Source organism: Ictalurus furcatus, chromosome 13 (genome assembly GCF_023375685.1).
Source record: "Ictalurus furcatus strain D&B chromosome 13, Billie_1.0, whole genome shotgun sequence".
In the NCBI taxonomy this organism is placed as follows: Eukaryota; Metazoa; Chordata; class Actinopteri; order Siluriformes; family Ictaluridae; genus Ictalurus; species Ictalurus furcatus.
In genome coordinates, this window is record NC_071267.1 from 20,978,608 (window position 1) to 20,992,546 (window position 13,939).

At 38.7% G+C, this 13,939-nt stretch overlaps 1 protein-coding gene across 1 annotated transcript in view; it reads left to right on the forward strand.

The window, feature by feature from the left end:
- Positions 1-1,659: 1,659 nt before the first annotated feature.
- Positions 1,660-13,939, forward strand: part of aatkb (apoptosis-associated tyrosine kinase b) — a 56,593-nt gene continuing 44,313 nt past the window's right edge. The window contains exon 1 of the mRNA XM_053639668.1: positions 1,660-2,690. Within this exon, the coding sequence (XP_053495643.1) occupies positions 2,609-2,690 (82 nt within the window). The 5' untranslated portion in view covers positions 1,660-2,608. The remainder of the gene's footprint in view (positions 2,691-13,939) is intronic.

Genomic DNA, 13,939 nt, shown 5'->3' on the forward strand with positions numbered 1-13,939 from the left:
AAATGGAGCAGAGGGAGAAAGAGAGAGAGTCACAGGAGCAAGGAATACCCCATCCATGCTCAAACCCTTTATGGTGTTTCCACGGCAACCCTAAATGCATGACATGGTGAATCAGAGAAACAGAATACTTGACATTTGAGCTCCATCTTTAAATTACTGTCGCACAGGGGGCAAGTACTGGGCTAATAAAACCTCTGCTGATTATCTGCAGAGATTGATAGGTCTCAGTAGATATAATAGATCATCTGTTTGGGATGTGTGTGTGTGAATATTTGTATACCTACAGCTGAAAAATCTAAATCTCTAAAAATCTTAGTAAAAAAAAATGGTAATGTTACAATAAATGTAGCATTATGCCAAAGTTGTTGCTCATTGATGCCAACTAGTTAAATGCAATTAAGTTATTCTATAAAAAAATGGCTTGTGCAGGTGTTGAATATCGCAGTAGAATGATGGAGTTTTTTTTCCAGCCAGCCACATTTTAGCATAAAAGCCATGAGGCATTTCAAAAGAGTGAACACTGACCTGAAAGCCTTTCCTCTGCATACTAACAGGATATTAAGAACAGTCAGGTCTTGCAAACTTACAAGCGTAAAGTTATGTACAGTTACGGACTATAGCTTATCTTTTTCCAAGCATAATTTTGCTTGTATTTTCTCATTTTGCTTGTATTGTCTCATTTGTAAGTTGCTTTGGATAAAACCCTGTGCTAAATGTAATGTAAATGTAATAATTTGTGTTAATATGGTGGTACAGTGTGGTAGGACTTCACAGCTACTGTTTTCAATCCTGAGCTCCAAGGTTACTGTCTGTGTGGAGTTTTGCATGTTCTTCCAGTGTTTGCATAGGCTTCCTTTGGGTTTCCTTTGGGTTTCCTTTGGCTTTTGCCCATTGTCCAAAAAGTGAACGAATGAATGAAGGAATGAAGGAATGAATAAATGCATTTCTGTTAATAGTCCCTCTAGTCTTTTATCAGCATCAGCTAAGTCAATGCTTCTTAACACAGAGGTGTCACTGAGGTGTTTAAAATCCCACTAATGTTGCTCCACCTACCACATACCTCTAGGAGAACCTTTAGAAGATCTATGTAGAACTCTACTACTGAGTGTTTGAGATATGGTTCATATTAGAAAGTTTTTAGGAATGAACTTCCTTCCTTCCTTCCTTCCTTCCATCCACCCATCCATCCATCCATCTTTTCATTCATCTATCCATCCATTCATCCATCTTCACTCACCACTTTGTCCTGGTCAGCGCTGTGGAGGATTGCAAACTTATCCTGGGAACACTAGATGCAAGATGACAGAGTATTCACCCCGGCTGAGATGCCAGTCCATTGCAGGGCACCATTCATACAATCATTCACACCAGCCAATCTACCTATTGGCATGTTTTTGGACAGGAGACTGACTGAAAACCAGAGAATCTAGAGAAAGAGATGCAAAATCCCATGTTGACAGTAAGCTGAGACAGTAGACAGCAAGCTGAGCTCAAAATCAAACTGGACCTGTAGCTGTGAGGCAGCAGCGCTACCTGCTGCGCCACTGTGCCTCCCACTAAGTCTATATAAAATCACAAACTTATTAAGAAATTCTTTTTTTTTTCTTTTCTTCAATTCAATGAATTCATCAGACTGATTACACAGACATTTGGGGTGCTGTATATGTTTAGGGCTCTGTGTTATGTGAGACTATATGGTTATGTGAATCCAGAATGGAGGGAAGCAAAATTCCTGTATTATACCACTACCTCTTATGTTAACAATACCAAAGCCTTAATGCGGTCGCACAGATTCATTATGTTAATATGAACCTTTAATCACATCCTCTAATACAGTAGGTCCTGTCTGTTTAGCATTCGTGTGCATCATTGTGTTGAGCCTCTACTGAGCTGATGTGAAAGAAAACATCCTGCCCTGCATGTATGCTCTCTGACTTACAGTACGTGTGTGAAATGTTAGCGTCATTTATGAGGTTGAAAGCTTCTTCCAGCAAGGTTTGTGGCGCATCGACCCCTCCCCCATCCGCTTCATTCCAGCGCAAAGCAGCGGCAGAGCAGAATAGAGCTCCGTTTCAGCACTGGACAGCTCCATTTTACAGCTTAATTAGCTCCATCAGCGCCAGCCAAAAGCCACGAACAAAAGCGTAAATAGATCATTTTAACCACATCGTGTAAACAGATACACACACTGACCTGGATGTGGTCTGTGTTGCGTTTTGCTCCATGCGCTCTGCAGCTTTTTCGGATAAAGCCTGCTGTCATTTACTGACATTTGGCACAGCCTCGGTGGATTGTTCCCCTGCGTGTGTTGTTGGAAGGAAATGGTTCATCGTTTGATGCAGCGCAAATATTCACATTCAGGCTCATGTGGATCATCGGGAGGAAAAAATCAACGGCCTGCCGTGATGAGCATTCACACCACGCACTGATGAGTCGCTCCGAGCTGGAGGAGCACATCTGTTCGTTTGTAGCCTTCTAACATGTGCAGAGGTCCAGAGAGCCTTTTTGCTCTAAAGGAAACAGCACTAATACCCGCAAGACGACTCTAATTTATCTGGGACACATCCGTTTTAATGCAAAAGCCAGCAGCATCTTCGGGATCGAGAGGATGCCCGCTGCTCTTGCGCTCCTGATCATGTCCGCGTCGTATTTCAGCCCCGGTTTTGCTCTAAGCTCGCATTTTGATTCAGGTGAGTTATCTGTATTTACGCGGCTTACGCCTCTTTTTTTTTAAGGCATCGTATACCTAACATCATGTTGTGACTTGTTCTTACAGATAACAACCTTTTAAATGTTGCATCTACTGAAATCAAAACGCGCCTTTCGCTGCAGGGAATATGCAGAGCTCTTAGAAAATAAATGAATGAATGAATGAATGAATAAATAAATAAATAAAACAGCACTCGTTTGTTATTGCGGGTTTTTGTGATGCTGCTGATAATAATAACATTATCGGACAATCTTGTCTTCGAAACGTGCTGCCATTTCCCCCAGTACAGTTGGTGAATTGAGAATGTAACAGAAGAGAAGATCATCATGAACAATCAACGATTCTGAGCTGTTTGATCAGATAATGAAGTACAGGTACCAGTGCCTGTCCTAGCCCATTTGGTGCCCTAGGCGAGATTCATCCTCAACGCTCTATCCCCCCTCCCGCCGCGCCAAAAATAAATAAATATATAAATAAAATTATGCAACACTTATTTCTCGTACTCAATAATATTTTATTAACTTCAATAATAAAAAAAATCAAATAAAGCAAATTTTTAAATAAATAGCCATCATGGATAGACATAACCACAAAATGATCAGTTATTATTGAACTTTTTAGTAACACAAGTCAAACATTCAGATACTGCATATCTAAAACAGCATCTTATTATGAATGCAAAAATCAGTCCATGGTGTGCTTAGCCATTAGGATTTTTAAGAGTCGGACAGAAGTCAACCAATCCCGGTCTTCATTGTAACTCCATTATCTAAATAATTTTATACCACCAAAATACAAATGATATAGAAATTGTAATAAGCTTACTTTTGTTTTTGTTTTTTTGACACTTTGCCTCTTTTTTTTCCCATCATTGAGCTCCTGATGGTTTTGTCGCTTTATTTTGCATCTCATCTAACAATCTTGATTTCTACTGCCGGTAATCCGTCAGCAGCGTTAGCATAAAAATTATGCCATGATTATTATCGTCCATAATGCCGTAAAAAAACTAAATCATCATCACTGACACTCACACACAAACGGTGATGACTGATAAGTATGATGTACTTTTTAATTTTATTTTAAAAATAAATCAAATATATAGCTGCAAGCAGCAATTATCGATGTTCAAGCCGTTTAGGGCCCTTAAAGATGTTAAAAGATATTACTTAATATTGTGCAATCCTATAAGCAGCTAAATCAAAGAAATACCAAGATAATTTAAAGAAATATCGGCCTTCATTAAGCTTGTCTAATAGCTGTTGAACACTGCTCAACCAATGGCGAAAACTAGTCCCAATCGGACGAAACCTAGGACTAGTTCGCAAAAGTAGGTTTTGCAAAAAATCCAAGATGGCAGAAAATTTTTATAGGCAGAAATGAAATCGGAGATGTACGTTTTGCTCGTCTGGTCAAGGATTGCATAGATATAAGACACTTGTGTATATGAAAAACGGGTCAAAAGTTATGGCTATTTTTCTAAACATGCTCATTATAGCGCTAGCATCTGGCTGATCGGGCCAAAACTTTGTGACTTTGGAACTTCCTTCAAAGTTCCAGCTCTCTAGGCCTTATGGTTTCATCTGCACGATCAGTTTTAGGGCAGAATAATAATAATAATAATAATAATAATAATAATAATCCTTACAATTACAATGGGTTCCAGCCCTTCAGGCTTGAACCACTACAAAAAATACCCACCGGTGATGAGTGTCCTGTTGCACTTAATACAGCCTTGCACACGCTGTTGCTTATTTACATCATCACTAGGGGGCGCCAGCAAACCAATTTGACCGGAAAAACTTTTCTGAGGTAGTAAAAGGCAACAAAAGGCTCGGTACTGTAAATCGGATTCGGTGGGGCGCCGCCCCAAATATGGTGACGCCATAGGCTGCTGCCTGTGATGCCTAATGGATTGACTGTCTCTGACAGGTACTATACACTTCAACCGCTGGCAATACCAGGATCAGCTGTGGCTCATCTGTATGGGCAGGTGGGGCAGCCCCACCAAAATATTCAGCCACTTGAAAACATAGAAAACTATATAAATTTTTCTTATACTAAATATACTATATAAACTATATAAATAAAACTTATTCAATCCTAAACTGTTAACTTGTAAATGTGTTCATCATTATTTCAAAAATATTTTTGGAGTTTCTAGGCTATTTTAAGCCGTGATGTGGATATGTTGAAATTTAGTGCATGGCTTCGGTTGACAGGTTGGCTATATTAATGATTGCGTTAAACTGGGCAGGGGGTCTCTGAGCCCTCTGAGCTCAACAGCGCCCCACATTTTTCCAATGTAAATCTGTGGTGAAAAATAGAAATGCAGCATGCTCTAATTGAGTGTCATATGGGCAGATATAAGACTGCCACGCTTCTTTTTACATTACATGAATGTAGTTCCGGACAATGCCATATCATTCCGCTTCAGCAAAGTCTGTGTCAGTTAAGCAAATGCATCAGACTGTGAAGATGGCGAGTGGCACAGATCATCCTGCGTGTAATAGCGTCAAGCTTCTGTTACAGAACTCGTCCGAGAGATTGTCAGTTAGCGAGAAAATGGCTATCAAACAACTTGGCCCCGACAGACCAGGTATAAAAATTGTACAAAGGACAATGGTAGGTTGTTCAATAGGACATTTTCCAGGGTATGGTACGACAAAAAGTCTTGGCTGTCTGGTTGTGCTAATTGGAATAAAGTTTTCTGTTTCCCATGCTTGCTTTTCTGTTCTTTAACAGGGGGACAGGGTAGCGTCCAAGTAGAGTGGAGTAGCTAGGTGTGTGTGTGTGTGTGTGTGTGTGTGTGATTTAAAGCACTTCGTTGAACAGGCTAAAAAACACAAATCTAGCAAAGCTCATCTTAACTGTGCAATGAAACTAGACATACTTGGACAAGCTAATATAGCAGCACAGTTAGATGAGAGCTACAGTGTTGGTGTATGAAACCACAATCTTCCCCACCTAAATTTATGGTCAGGAGCCGCTACTGACCAGGATAATTAATTTTGTTATTCCATCTCCAGAGACACACGCATCATTGGGGAGTATTAAGGCCTCATTAGCATAATGTTTGCTGTATTGGCCAAACCAACTATAAGGTGATGTGCCAGTAAATAAAATAAGTAATATTATATATATATATATATATATATATATATATATATATATATATATATATATACACATATACCACTGATATAGAGTATGCTCCGGATTTTGGTGAGTATTTCAAAAAAAGAATCCTGTCAGGAAATAACATTTATATTCATAGAGTTAAAAAAAAAATACTCAAAAATATTAGCTAAAAATTAAAGAGAAAAATGTATCTATTCAAAGGTCTCTTTGTACCTGCATGTATACATGTATAACAAAAACCAAAAGGAAACCAAAAGATCAAATGCACTAATTGCTTATTCTTGGAAAGATTTTTTTGAGAAGGTTTTGCAGGAAGTCTTTTACATTGAGTATTTATCACGTTTCCTGAAAGAAAGAGGCTGTGAGGAAAGGTGGCATGCTGAACCAAAAAAATAAGGTAACTAGTACGCCAGTGTGTAGCACTGTTTTTTTTTTTTTTTTTTTTTTTTTTTTTTTTTTTTGTCACTAGGAGTGACAGAAGAGGTAGCAAAGGAACATATTTACAAGTCTGGATTACACAGCCAAAGGTGTTTTCAGTTCATCCATGTCCCCTAGGTGGAGAATCTGAGGTTGCTATAGTGCGATTTACGGGGAGCCCAGAGGGAGGGGTTGTGAATTTTTTTTGTAGTTATAACTGGACCGAAAAGAGATTAGATCCAATGTTATATAGCGAAAAAAAGAACGGTTAGACAGTAATATACTAAAATGTATTGTAATCTGCATTTTGAAAGAGTCACCGGTGAGGCAACCGTCTTATCGTATGCCATGACTAACCCTAACGCCATGACACAGTCACAAACCAACTCTCAACCTCTCCTCCCAACCTTCTAGCTTCAGACAAAGCCATGAATAAACCTTTTAATTAGGGACTACAATTAATCTGTCCATACCAGAGATGGAAACTCGAGTCTGCGACTTGAGGGTATTTTTTTTAAGTCACACTTAAATCCCCCCCGCGCCCGCCCAAAAAAGACTTGCGACTTGACTTGGACTCGTGAACAACTGACCTGAGACTTGACTTGGACTTGAAGACAGAGACTCGTGAAAAGCACACATCATTTTGGTTTGGCATTCCCGATTAAGTTCTCTCTTTACTGCCCCACATGACAGCATCAAACACTACGTTTTTCTGTTCATTCATCATTCATTCATTCCCTATCAGTATGTGCTGCAGCAGCAAATACTACAACAATTCATCTCTAAACACACCAAGCCAGCATTATTACATACACACATGACACATCTGAAGGCACTTGTTCATCATCCATTGGAAAAGTGCTGTTATATAAATAAACAACAAACAATAGCAACAGAGCCGAGACTTACCTTGTGATAATCTCTGTGTCATTTAATTTGAAAAGTAATAAATTAATCTAAAGGGAAGCTGCTGCACACACAGCTGTCAGGGGCTTGCTTGCTGTCCATTTTCAAGAAGTACAAATGTTTCCATGTCCTTACGCATCTATACACGAGGGTTTTGCTACCGCTAGCGCTCACTGGAAGACTACCTTACCAATCATTACCCATCATTACTACAGCAAACTATGGCAACTCAAATAGCTCAAAATATACAGCATGTTTTTCTCTCGTGGTGACAGAATCTGCGTTCCAAATGGTATAAATCACCCTCTGAAGGGCACTTTGAAGGGAGAGTAATCAAGCTAGTCATGCTGTAAGATTGCTTCAAACTGAATTTCCAATACAAATGACTTAAAAATTGAGTTCCGAGTGACCAATATTAATAGTTTCAAAGTAATAGTTTTTGTGTATAAAAATTAAAGTGATGATTTAAGGAAAACCTTGTGTGCTTTATTAGACAGTTTTGAATAAATGAACAAAACATTCTCTAGAACTAATGAGTTTTAATATTTCAAAATTATTTATGATTTATGAAAATTATGATTTAGCCTCATACACTGTTAATGACAATAACTAGCTGAAAGAACTATTGCTAAAAATAGAAAGACTTGACACTTGACTTGGACTCCACCTCAAAGACTTGGCCTCAGGGACTTGTGAACATGTCTGGTCCATACAGTCAGTTAACGTTGTCTGTATCAGGAAGTCATTTTTCCCACTTTCACATTTCAAATAGTGAGAATTTCTTCTAACCTAATAAAATGCTTACTCGGACACCTGATCCATCCATAAGCAGCTTGAAATTACTCAATTTTAGGGGCAAAGCATGTCACCTGACACACGTTCTCCAGAAACTCTCCATATGTCTGCACTGCAGCAGCCCATTACAGTCCACAATCACTTATTCCTTGTGTGTTTTTCTGGTTCGACCCGCTAACACGAGTGTCTTGCTGAGTTGACTAGGCGAATAATAAAGCGAAAGTGATAGTAAGTAATTTTGTTTTGGACTCCTGCAGACACAATACCAAGCAACATATGTATGGAGGTAAAATACTGAGCCTTTTTTCCTCTTCCTGCTGTTCTAATCATAATGTGTTAGAGATGATAACAAATCTCACTTGGCTTTCAGTGTAGAGCTGATGAATGGCATGACTTATGAATATGATTAGACTGAGATTTGATGGAGGAGAGATACAGGTCATAGTTGCTGAAGGTTCTCAATCACAGAGTGTAACCTGGCAATAAAGAAAACTGTTGGTTTTCCATCCAAATAGTAACCAAAGATATTTGTTTACTTCTTTTGATTTATTATTCCTTGTGGTCACTTTTCCTCTTTGTATTTAGGGGATGACAAAAAACACTTCCTCTTCATTGTCATTTGTGATGGGATATCTGTTCCCTAATTTCAGTCAGAGTTTTTGTATTTAAAACGCAATGCTTATTGTCAGTAAGCTTAATAACTCTGTTGACTAAGGAGGCCTTTGTGACTCCATTGTATATCCATTTTTCTTTCTTTTCTTTTTTAATTGGATTCATTTACTTAAAGTCAATAGTAGGGGCCTGATCATTTCCATGTTCACTACATTGACATTAGGGATCAGTTGTGACATGTTTGCTACATACGTGCAATAACTTGTTCAAGGACAAAACAATAAAGACCAGGCTGCTTTCTGCCTTTTATGGACAGATTAGTCTAGACTGATGACCAGTTCAGCCAAGATATTTCTCTTGATGAGCAACTGAAGGCATTTGGACACCAGCAACTCAAAGCAATTGGTGACTCAGAGACACACATAAGCCTTAGCTTCATTTTGGCAAATCAGTTCAGAAAGACAGAAAGGTTCGTTTACAGCATTCTGAGAATTGCTCACATATCACCTCTTTAATTGTATCCATTTTATGTGGAGATCACAAAGATTTGTGTCTGAGAGAGTATCTTGTGGCATATTGTTCACGCAGTATGATGTGTATGATTGATGATAATACTCATTACATCACTGTTCGGGAGAAAGGACTAATGGGTACTTACTGGCATGCTTGGCAAGCTCCTGTCTCAGCTTTCTGAGCTCAGATTTCTTTTTGGGCATTTGTTCAGATAGCATATGGCCTCCCCCTCATATAGGAGGAGCTTACCCAGTGTATCTGTCTGAGCTTAAATCGGTGTGTTTGACTGTGCCTTTGCGAACCCGTGAGACTGACCCTGCAATTAACATGCCACATACCGGGCATACTTCTGGAATGTAATGGTTTAAGCTTCTGCATTACGCAAACTGATCACCTACTAATGGACTTAGTTTGAAAGAAAACATTGGACTTGGGTTCAGTTTAACTGGGTAAGAGTAGATTTCTTATTGTGTACAGTGTCGTGTTTGACATCCTTTCTGAGACCTTAAATGAGACAAAACCGGAACGATGTAAACAGGGTGTATCAGGGCAGAGAGAAAGGAGAAGGCAGTACTGGAAATGAGCCAGGAAGTTTGGAGAAAAGGCAGTCCTGGCTGATCTGGGACCTGTTTATATATGTAGGCAGAGGATGTTCATGTGTGTGATCACCGGGTAGAGAAACCAGCATACTAGATCAGGCTACACGTTAGCAGTATGATTCACGTAGACTTGACGCACTGTAAAATGGCACTTGGTGGAATTTTTAATCTAATAATATAATAGAGTAGATTTCTTTGGTGATAATTTTGAATTACCTCACTGAACCATAATCTACATCCATGTTAGTGTGGTCTGTAGTATTGCATTCTGAAGAGTTAAAAAGTTGTTAAAATATAGAGTTCAAGGGAAGTGAATGCAGCTTGTTTCCATGCCATTATCATCTTTTTAAAGGTATTGCTCTTACAGCTTGAAATGTATCAAGCTGCTTTGCAAGCCTACATGTTGTTGTAAAGCTATTTTGTGTGAGTGTGTGCACAGAGTGAAAGTGACAGTGTGTGTGGGTGTGTACAGAGGATAATCATTTCAGAAAACAGGAAGAGAGCATCTGGAGAAAAACATGCCAATTCCATCTCTCTCTCTCTCTCTCTCTCTCTCTCTCTCTCTCTCTCTCTCTCTCTCTCTCTCCTTATGCCTCTTGCTCATATTTTTGCATGAATATTTCAGTATTTACATTTTCCATCAATCATATCTGTAATGAATATTCATTCAAAGAAGATATGTTTTTGATGATGAAATCTTAATCATAGACACCTATGTAAATTAAGTGAATGCAGCAATGTTCTGTGGAGTTATTTACTGCTGCTTCATGAGAGAACCCAAGGAAGAATCCTTTTTCAATGTATTAAGTGCACTATTTGCCAGTGTGTGTGTGTGTGTGTGTGTGTGTGTGTGTGTGTGTGTACGTACCGCCATTTTGACACTGATTTGCTCTCTAGAAAATGTTATTGTTACTGTTTCTATTTTACCATCAGAGCAAGAAATATTCAGTTTGGCACTAAATATTTATCAGGTTATTAGACACAGTATAACTACTGCATACTGTATCTAACAGATACGAAGACTTCTACTTAAAATAATGACTGTTTTAAAACATTCATGTATTCAATTGTTCTTCATTATTTTTTAAATTAGAGTTTTTTATTACAATAGCTCTTACTTCCCATATTGTGTCTCTAATATGGAATATCACTATATTAAATCACTTTAGCCAAATGTCATAGCTGTTCAATGGGAAACACTGTAAGCAGCTTTCATCATGCACTATTATGAAGCATATCTGTGCTAATGATAATGTTTGCAAGTATTATCTCACATTGTGGACACTAGACTCTTTTCTCCCAGTCAGTACATAATCCATTGCAGCCTCAGGCAGCTCCACAAAACTACTGAGTCATAGCTCGAGCTGTGCACCTAATCGTATCTAATGCAAAATACAATTCTGGTCTTATGACAAATACGTCATTAGATTGAAACTTGATGTATGCATGAGTTTAACATGGCTCTTTCGGTCTACATTTGTCGCACATCATGCATTCATTCACTTTGGTATATGTCTCCTGTGCTACTCTTTCTTAAGTGCTACAAAGCAAAAAACAAAGGGGCTTAGACAACAAGTCCCATCCGTTCTCTACCTTACACGCACGCATGCGCACACACACACACACACACACACACACGCACACACATACACATACACGTTAGACATGCTGAGAGAACAGATTGTAAATACAAGGGGAGTTTGGCTTGAGGTATAATAGATGCCTAGAACGCTAAATCTGTTCAAATGCATGCTTATTGTTTGCCATCTGGCTACACTGCAAGTCAGAGAGGTGTCTTTGTAGTATTTCTTTTCCACTAAGGAATTGCAGTGTCACTTTGCAGCACCTGTGCTGCTGCCATTTTAAAAGCACTGATGTCTGTTGAAAACAATACCATGAGAATTATGAACTAAGATGAGATTTATGAAATAATTACTAGATGAAATGCACTTGTTAAGTATAATCATGTAAAACCTAGGATTTTAGTCTCTATAAATATGAGCTGTCAAAAATGCTTAAACAAAAATACCTATACTAAAGCACTTTAATCATCTTCTACCTCTAAATCTATGATAATGACAAATCATGAGTATATTTAATAACATAAAAGAACCAAGAACTATAAATAGGTCAAGTAGACCCTTGACTTGATTTAAAAACACCCATAGAGCTATAGAGCATTCGCAATGGAACACTACTGCAGAGTTTATGGGCAACGTAAGAAGAAACACCTTCCACCCACTGAGCTGTGAGTGAGTCTCAGTACTAACAGTATGTCTGCCTCAGCTGAGTGACGTACTCTGGATGGGATATAACGTTTCAGCAGAGCAGTGAGATATGCCGGAGTTAAACTACTTAGAGCTTTATACGTCATAAACAGCACTTTACAGTCAATATGTAATATGTACAGTCAATATGTCAGCCAGCGTAAATAAAATAAAATAAGACTAGGTTAATATGATTTGACTTTTTTATGGTGATGCAGGCTGCAGCAATTATTCAAATCAATTAAATTGTATATGTATAGTGCTTTTTAACAATGGAAATTGTCACAAAGCAGTATTACAGAAATATATAAATTCAGGATATAAATTTTCAATTTATAAATTATATGATCAGGTCAGAGGTGATGGCGACAAGGAAAAACTTCCTGAGACGAGATGAGGAAGAAACCTTGAGAGGAACCAAACTCAAAAGGGAACCCATTCTCATCTGGGTAACAAGGATAGTGTGATTATAAATATTTCCCTTCTATATAGTCAAAAAGTTTGCAAAACTTACTGGGGCGGCTGTGGCTCAGGTGGTAGAGTGGGTTGTCCACTAATTGTAGGGTTGGCGGTTTGATTCCTGGCCCACATGCTGAAGTGTCCTTGGGCAAGACACTGAACCCCAAGTTGCTCCTGATGGCAAGCTAGCGCCTTGCATCGCACCAGGGATCTTGGCTCTGTGAGGTAGCAATGCTACACGCTGCACTATGATGCCACCCTACTCTATAATCTGTGGAACTAGACAATACGGTATATCTTTATAGCAAATGAAAAGCATCACAAGCATTACATGAACAGCCTCAAAGTGTGCCCAACTACAACCCCAATTCCAAAAAAAGTTGGGATGCTGTGTAAAACGTAAATAAAAACAAAATGCAATGATTTGCAAATCTCATAAACCCATATGTTATTCACAAAAGAACATAGAAAACATATAAAATGTTTAAAAAGCTCTGAATAAAATGGATATATGGACTTCATCTCCGGGTTTGGCTCTTTGTCTCTCTCTTTTGGACAAAACAGTTAAAGGGTAATTAAGCAGACTTTGTTTAATGGAAGGTAGGATTCAGTGTCTGTGGAATAGATGGAATAGTTAGGGGTTTAAATGGTCATTTTCTGGCTGTTGAATTGATCATTCATTCATTTAATTAAACATTAGTGGAGAACAAGGGAGACTTGATTGTGATCTAGTTTGGACTTGCCACTGTAGAACAAGGTAATAAATCACTGACCACACAAAAAAGCTTTGCCTTGAAGCCGAGAGATGCCATACTGAGCAGACAAGCCAAATGAACCTGTCAGACTAACTGCAAGAGCTTGGCAGGTGAACTCAGGTTAAATAAGACTTGGCAAGGTGATCCGTGTGTGTGTGTGTATGTGTATGTGTGCGCGTGTGCGCATGCCCGTGCGCAGGGGTGTGTGTGTGTGCGTCTTTTGGGGGTGGGGGTGGTGGAGGAGAGAAAAAGAGATGGTGTTAATAGACTTTAAACAAGAACCATGTAATCAGATTTGATATTATTGTGTGTGTTATTCAAAGGTATGAGACAAAAATAGTGTCATTGTGAATGCACAGCAGATGCTGGTTACTTTGCATCCATAGAAACAGTCCTACCTTGTAAAGTTCTTTGCTGATGCATACATATCTCATGTAACACCACCTCCCTGAATCAGCAACTCGATATAATACAATATAAATCAGGATGTCACACAGTTTTAAATAATAAATCGGTTAGAATGCAGTGAACATTTGTATATGCAGTAGAGCCAGGGGCAGTGAGAGGGAGGAACAGGGCTGCAGACTGAAACAGAATAAAAACACAAGTGTCAGGTTGCGTAATCCTTTCTCTGGAACTCTACTCTCCTGCAGATCTCCTACATAATCATTTTACCTTTCCTTAAAACGTGCAGTAAGGATTAAGATTAATAGAAATGAGTTTCTCCTTCAGGTTGCTTATGGGTTTTTTTTGTGTGACATTGATTGC